This window comes from Syngnathus leptorhynchus, chromosome 12, assembly GCF_054491065.1.
Source record: "Syngnathus leptorhynchus isolate UIUO chromosome 12, UIUO_Slep, whole genome shotgun sequence".
Taxonomy (NCBI): Eukaryota; Metazoa; Chordata; class Actinopteri; order Syngnathiformes; family Syngnathidae; genus Syngnathus; species Syngnathus leptorhynchus.
In genome coordinates this window covers 8,022,184-8,029,525 of record NC_141206.1, presented here as the reverse complement: position 1 = coordinate 8,029,525, position 7,342 = coordinate 8,022,184, and the positions used below count along the sequence as shown (strand labels likewise).

The 7,342-nt window shown below is 42.8% G+C and overlaps 1 protein-coding gene across 3 annotated transcripts; it reads right to left on the bottom strand.

The window, feature by feature from the left end:
• Positions 1 to 200: 200 nt before the first annotated feature.
• LOC147048242 (ER degradation-enhancing alpha-mannosidase-like protein 3) lies at positions 201 to 7,255 on the bottom strand. 3 transcript variants are annotated; one of them, XM_085925934.1, is made up of 21 exons: positions 7,108 to 7,255; positions 6,575 to 6,801; positions 6,447 to 6,492; positions 5,963 to 6,063; positions 5,839 to 5,878; positions 5,654 to 5,766; positions 5,432 to 5,585; positions 5,220 to 5,354; positions 4,987 to 5,092; positions 4,794 to 4,891; positions 4,583 to 4,708; positions 4,431 to 4,514; positions 4,207 to 4,290; positions 3,916 to 4,079; positions 3,592 to 3,757; positions 3,362 to 3,519; positions 3,171 to 3,282; positions 2,905 to 3,081; positions 2,663 to 2,828; positions 2,406 to 2,597; positions 201 to 1,994 (listed from the first exon to the last, which is right to left on the bottom strand). In XM_085925934.1, exons 2-21 carry the CDS (start codon positions 6,670 to 6,672, stop codon positions 1,843 to 1,845), a joined length of 2,472 nt encoding a protein of 823 aa, XP_085782060.1. In that variant the 5' UTR covers positions 6,673 to 6,801; positions 7,108 to 7,255; the 3' UTR covers positions 201 to 1,842. The 3 variants fall into 3 exon arrangements, with proteins under 3 accessions (XP_085782060.1, XP_085782062.1, XP_085782061.1); XM_085925936.1 differs by having other exon boundaries at positions 3,955 to 4,079; XM_085925935.1 differs by having other exon boundaries at positions 6,575 to 6,753; positions 7,108 to 7,217.
• Positions 7,256 to 7,342: the final 87 nt, after the last annotated feature.

The window sequence follows — 7,342 nt, the reverse complement described above, 5'->3', positions numbered from 1 at the left end:
GTTAAAATAAAAGTATATTTCATGTATTTAATTCTATGTTGAAAACTCAACCCTGTTACAATTATCTATCGAGTGGAAGAGGATTTTAATAGTTTGTCTCTCAAGGTTATATATTATCGCATGGCAACTCATTTTAGAACGTGTCAAATTGAGGAAAGGTAAAAAATAACATGGAATATCACTGTATGTTTTCGGTAAACCTTATTACTTTTGTTGTTTGTAGTAATTTCGACCGTTTCCCAGCCCCTGAAGGCAGCAGTTTGCGGGGCACGCATATGAGGAAACAAGTGCAGCAAACGGAAACGTGATGACGTCTCAAACCGGTTGGATAACATCATCATCGTAATTGCTGTGTGTTTACCCTTTGCCTGAAGAGGCCAGAAGGGTGTCTTTATATAACTTATGATACGCAAATTAAAAATTCCACATTGCATTTTTTTTATGTGAACAATTGCACAGTCCATGTGCCACATAAACAGTGAATAATGAAGACACATAAAAATAAGTATCATTATCTATTAAGAAACCACAGCAAAATTGCATTTCCCTGGATTTTCCATTTCATGGTATATTTTAGCAACCATTTTTTTTCTTTTTGGCCTTAAGTGTTCACTGATCATACAAGGATATGACAGAAACAAAACAATTGCTGTGCCTCATCATCACAAGTCAAATTCATGAGAGTGACACAGCAAATATTCTGCATAAATGAGAGGGGAAGAGGGATTATATTTTTTTTAATTCATTCACTGCCTTTGTTCTGAAACAGGGGCCTTTTATGCTCTTTTTTTTTTGGGGCGGGGCACATTTTAGCCACTCATGGCGTGACAGCTTCGGAAACTGCAGTACAAAAACAGGAAAATACAATTGAAAATTCATATCCTATCCATTTGTGTGTGTGAACAGCAGTCCTGAGGTATAAATGTCCAAGTCCACTACTTCATAAACTGAAAAATAGGATGCATTCAGTCATTAGGATGAGTGAACAAAAAAAGAAAAGAAAATTGTAAGTGAGCAGCATGATGGAAAAGTTCCACTGTGCAAACAAAAGGGTAAAAAAGAAAACAGCTGTATGGTCTAAGTCATGTGATGTTCTTTTCTTTTTTTCTTAACATTCTAGCATCAAGAACTATTTTATAGTAACTCATCCATACTTTCACGTGAATCACTTCAACTCCGATAAAGATTGCACACTTTGAAACTGGCACAATAATTGTGTTGTTGCCTGAAAATACAAGACTGTTTCTTCCTTTCTTGGAATGTGACAAAGTGAAGACAAAATTCTGGCTCTATTGTCTTAAGAGGGAAGTTGAGAAGTTGTGATGGGGGGAAAAAAAATCCCAACGCACTCATTCTCAACTGCGGAAAATAAAATATTCATACCCTAATTCCCTGAAGTTGCGTACAAACTCAAATTCTACCATTTTTTTTTCTCCTCACGTATTGAATCGTTCACATTGCAGCTATTCATTCCTTATAATAAACGTTTAAGTAAAAAGGTGCACATCTAGATTAAAAACATTGCATAAAAACACTTTTTTTTTTTTTTTCTACCTTACATGAATCCTCCCGAAAGGTGAGGTATCGTGTTAAGTCCGAGTCAGTCGTAGGTGCCGACCAAAAGCGACACAGGAGGTTCAATCGGGCAGCAACAAGCTCAGAATATTAAAAGTATGAGAACAGCTTTGGCCCGGAATGACCTACTTTAGTCTCATCTCAAAACAGAGGATTAAAGCTCCATTTTCACTGTGCGGCCGTCCGCTCTCCGAAGCTCGTGCGGTCACGGTTTGGTGCTCATATTCACACCATATAGTGCAACGTAAGCTACTCGTGATGTTCATCTCATTTGAGATCCTCACTTTCATCGAGAAGCACCGTCAGCGTGGTCTTGCTGGATTCAGATTCCTCCTCCTCCTCCTCCTCTTCTTCCTCCTGTAGGTCCTCATCTTCAGAAAGTCTCAGTTTAATGTTAAGAACTGGTTTGTCTGTTTTAACTGGACAGAGAGAGAGACAACAACAAAAAATACATTATTTACTACACGATTGGATGATGAGTTACAATAAAAGTCCTCAAAATAGAATTTAAAAAAAATCTTCAAGATGAAGAATTAAGATTCAAAAGAAAGCCAGCCCCCTAAAGTTATCCAGATTGTATAAATTTCAGCAATATTTTATCATCATGAATTTGTTTTTTTTTTTAAAAACCTCCAAAGCTTAAAGGCAGCAATTGTTATTGACCGTTTTTTGTCAAACAATTCAAGAATTGTCCTCGTAATATAAATAGCTGATCGTAATATAAATAGCTGCATGGAGGAGTAAACCGAGCGATACTTCCAGCGTCACACTCGGTTGAATACTGACAAACTGGCTTGTCTTGTTTTCTGGAGTTTTCTTTTCTTTCTCACCGTGGCCCAGCTGCCTCTCTTGAGGCAGCAGCAGCACGTCGACGTTTTGATGTTCCTGCAGGGCCGCGGCCAGCACGGCGCCCTCGCGACTGAACAGGAAGACCAACGGCAAGGCGATGTCGTCGGTGGGGCCTCCGTCGCCGACCATTTGGAAGAGCGGCGTTTCCTCGCTGCTGCTTCCCTCCCTGTGGTCTAAGCGACAGGACAAAAGCTTCAGGGGAAAGGAACTTTTTAAGTGTTGAGGTTGTGACGCTCACCGATGAAGATGACTCCTATGGCGCCCGCTTCCTGCAGCCAGCGTGCTTTAGCGCCAAACATGCAGTCGCCACGCAGCGCCAGGGCGATGTGGCCTTTCAGCTCAGCCGGATTCTCGAGTGGGCCGCACGCTGTGTAAGGGGACGCCTTGGCTACGCTGCCCTTCACCTGCCGTTCAAAAAGAAAAACAGTGGTTGTGAAAAGGGACAGTCAACAAAGTATCGTTGTGTCGTGGGAAACTTACACCGTGCTCTCGCTTGGTCAGGTCCATCCCAAACTTGGCAGGACCCGCCGTAAGCACGGTCCTCCCCAGAAACGGAGGGGATATAAGCTGCACCACGTGAGGCACCACTTCCTCCTCCTCCTCAAGTGTTTGTCTCACCTCAGCCACAAGTTTCATCCGGTAGACACCTTTATGCTCCTTAACAAATGGAAAAGTGGATTTGTGCTCAAGTTCTTTTCCATAAAGTCGTTAAAGCGCGCAGACTAAACAAAAAACACACGAAGTACCTTTCTGCTATCTCCTGGACTGAAATCATTCAGCGGCATGAGGGAAATGCCCATTCTTTTTAGGAACTCCACTGGTTCGATGCCACTATCATGAAATGGTAATTCGATTTGTCTGTACGGGGGAAGAAAAAAAAAAAGTCACAATAAAAACAAAAGCGTAAAACAGGCTGAAATTCAAAAAAATGTGGCACCTGATAGGTGAGTGATGGACAGCTCGCCCCACCCCAGTCAGGTACTTGTAGCCGTCCCGGATGCTTTTGGCAAATGAAGGGTTGTTTGGGAACAACGTGTCCATGCTCGGGCAAGTGTGTGTGAAGAGATCTTCTTTGTAGGCCTCAGCATCTGTTTCCTTAGACAACAAAAATGAGTGTGGACACGCAATCAGGTTCCAACACAAACAATAGAAACAAACGTTACTGACTGTTTTGTTGCCTTGACAAGATGGCTGTGTAGTGGATAGAGACACGGGCAGAAGGTGGGCCTCTGTGGTGAAGATGTAGTTGTCGATGTCGATGGGCAGCTGTGTCTTCTCCGTGAAGAGCAGGTACAAGTATTTGAACATCTCGGCCAGGAAGAACGAGTCCATCCTACGTACAAAACAGAAATGTTCGGACTAACGTCTGCGGGCAGGTATACAAAAAAAAATACTTCCTGTCATGTGACTAAATTGTCACAAGATGGCAGCAGATGACAACATTTGTAAATACTGAGTGATTTTACGTCATGTTGAATTTCTTGCTTTTACCTGCGGACCAGCGCATGCCCGATAAAGAAGGTCCAGTACCTGTCTTCGTGCGTCCCCGTGCGGACATCTTGCACAGCGGCAAACCCGCAAGGCACTCGGGCATAAGCGTTGAGTTTCTCCACGATGGACTGGCCCACTCTGAGGTAATAGGGGTCGCCGGTGGCCTGCACGAGAGGAGATCTTGAATTTAGTCCTTTTTACCATCAGTGGTTCCAAACGTGAAATTTAAAAATTACCTACGCGTGTTCTTTGGAATGAAATGCAAATGTGTTATCATTGAATTTTAGTCACCTTGTAGAGGTAGTAGGTGCTTTCTGCAAACTCTGGTCTCAGGAGGTGTTGGCCCCAGTGAACTCGGAATTCTGTGGTAAAAGCCTACAGAGAAAAGACTGACAATAACTCGACTGCAAAATGAAATTAATTAGACTATGGGCTGCATTAAATTATATTTAAAGAAAAATAAATGATAAAATACAAAATCGAACCAATTAGTTTTTTTTTGTTTTTTTTTTTACCTCTGGAAGAAATTTGTGCTGTTTGGTGACCTGGTAGAGCATCTCATGGGTTTCAATGGCCGGTTTCAGATCTCCTCTCAAGACCTGAGCGAGACGATACGAAGAGCTGCTGATGTTTGGACGGCGGTGAATCGTATAGAATAACGACAAACCTGTAAGCCAGGGAAAAACGCCAGCAACGAATCCATCCAGCTCCGCGCGCTCACAGTCGGGTTGTGCATGTGCACGTTAAGCAGCAGGGGAGGCTGACTGATGTACTTCATAATGGCACTGTAGTGCTGTGGGTCGGGAAAAGACAAATGGGAACTTCACACCAAAAAACATAAAAAGAGCTCGGATGGAAAATTACAACGCAGGACTTACAATGTTAAACCTTTCCAGGAAAACATCATCTCCCAGAAGAATGTAGGCCTTCATTAAGTATTCATAATACGAGTCGATGCCGGCACCAACTCCGCTGTCTGCAAACAAACGCACGTGAATAACTGTCTGGACGAATGAATGGATGAATCACTTAGCAACTGTTCAATCGAGGTTATATGGAAAAATGTCTCACCCCGTCTGACCCATTCTCCGTTGTGGATATTGATAACAGTCCCCACCAGGTCACTTCCTTTCTGTCGCCTCTCCCAGAGGACATCCAGAGCTCTTCGGGCATGTTCCTATAAAAAAACAAGAAATATTTCAAAACATAAGAGAGAATTTAAAGAAGTAAACCTCGGGGAGGCATGGTCAAGTATTTGACATGATTTTGTTTCCTAGATCCATAAGAGTTTTTTTGGAAAGTACCTCAAACACAGACTCTCCTGATAGTCTGCTCAGGGCGGCAAATTCCAGGATCATCGTTCCCGCGCAAGCTGTGCACGTGTTCGACTCGGTGCCTGTGCGCGAAAGTGGGTTCTGCACTCCGTAACGTAGATTCACCTGGACATAATAATGATGACTTAGCCATAAGATGCTGACAGCGAAAAAAATAAAATTGTGATTTCGATATGCAGTACCTTGGGGTAAGGAAGGCCACTTGAGGTGTTGAAGGCAGGCAGTAACCGATGGCCGAGCTCCGTCGCCATGTTGAGGAGCTCATCTTCATACCACTGCATCCTCCCCCCACGCTGACGGAGCAGGTCAGCCATTACATGGGCCCCTAAAAGGCCCCTGGAAAGATTCAGTCAAGTCAGGGACCCCTTGTGGTCTTCTTTTGTACTGCATGTACACGTAAATACCCTAAAACTCTGATGTTGGTCTCAAACACCGATACCACCACGTCATTGTCCAGGCGTACATCCTGCACCGCTTTCCTCACGCCATCTTCAAACTCATCCAGCTTGTTTAACACCTGTTCACAAACATACAAATTGTGTGAGCGAAGCATATTTTTAGGGAGGCTAAAAAGGAAGCGAGCACTCACCACCAGGGTATCGAGCGTGTCGATCAGTGTAAGCGAAAACCTGTAAAAGGGGAAAGTTACGACCTCATCCTAGCTTACAATTTTTTTTTTGTTAATTATTATAGCCCAAATATTGCGTACGTACTTCCCCAAAGATTCGTCAATATCGCCTCGGTTAGGCTCCTGGCCTCGGACTCTCCCTTTGCAACTTAGGGGCATCAGCTCGTCGGCCGGATAGGCGTATTTCTGGAACGCAGGAAAGAATGTGGAACTTGAGTGTTAATATTCAAAAACCCTTTGGTTTATTTTGTGTCATGTCATCAGGTCATCATTTATATCCATGAGCATCTTTTATGTGTGTTGTTGCTGGCCTGAGATATAAAAAAAATAGATACATTGATTCAAAAACATCTTTTTACTCTTAAGACTCGCACCGATGAACACGACAGTTGCTCGTTTACTTTCATATTTTTTACTTGTAGCAGGCTTGCGTGATGTCAGTCAAATTTATTTGTACAGGACGGAATCATAAAAGAATCTCAAGTGATTAAAGGAGACTTTACATCTTTCATCTCCAACCGCTTCAAACAAAAAGATTATGTAGGACAGGAAATGAATTTTCCACTTACCATATAACTTCCGTAAGCATGATCAAACATCTCAACTATTCGATCCCTGAAAAAAGAAAAAGAAAAAGTGGGTCAATAAAACAAGCCGCTATCTCCAAACTGTTGTAAGCACATAATTAATCTCTGACCTGATTGTGTTTATCTCCTCTGTTGTCATGTGTTGGCTCTCTTGACATCTCACCCAGTCAACAAGACTGACAATCAGGAATATTTGAAACCAACACATCTTCGTTGATTTAGCTGCACACTTGTGACGAGAACATCAGTGGATGTTGGTTTTCTCTCTTCCCCGCATTTCTATTGTGACCTGGATCATGTTGAGGTCACCCCACGTGAGGGGTCGTTCAGATGGCAGCTATATAAACAATGGAAGCTATAACAAGCTAATCCGACAGCCGACTAACCCAGAAAAACACAAGCGAATGAAACAAACCAGTCTGATAAAAAGTCATTGTGAGAACGTGTTGAAAAAAGAACTAGACAGTAAAAAAAAAAAAAATAATAATAATCACAAGCCACGTATGAGCGTTGCTAAGCTAACAAGTAGCATTCTCAGTAGTCAGTCCATTAGCAATGCTAGCGTGGAAGCTAGGCGTAGCATGAGGAAATACAGCGTCAAAATAATGTCCGTAAAACAAAATCTGTGAGTGGGGAGTCTTACAGGCGAACGGCCGGGGACACGTCGCCAGGAAATACCCCGGCCATACCGTCCCCTGACGTCCTGTTGCGAGCTGTCAAAAGGCATCCAGGAGGCAGTCCTCAGTACTATGCAGGGAACGCCATTAGCTTGTAGGCTTGATGACGTCATCAATGCTAATTAAGGTTTTCAATACGCGTGACAAAAACATGAAATAAAGGGTTCTCAAATAAATCATACCGTGAATTTGCATTTGCAG

Coding starts and splice junctions, on each gene's coding strand:
- LOC147048242 (XM_085925934.1), bottom strand. CDS start 6,672: ATGTGTTGGTTTCAAATATTCCTGATTGTCAGTCTTGTTGACTGGGTG. Junction 5,879..5,962: donor ATTGACGAATCTTTGGGGAA/GTACGTACGCAA, acceptor CCCCTTTTACAG/GTTTTCGCTTACACTGATCG. Junction 4,080..4,206: donor GCACCTACTACCTCTACAAG/GTGACTAAAATT, acceptor CCTCTCGTGCAG/GCCACCGGCGACCCCTATTA.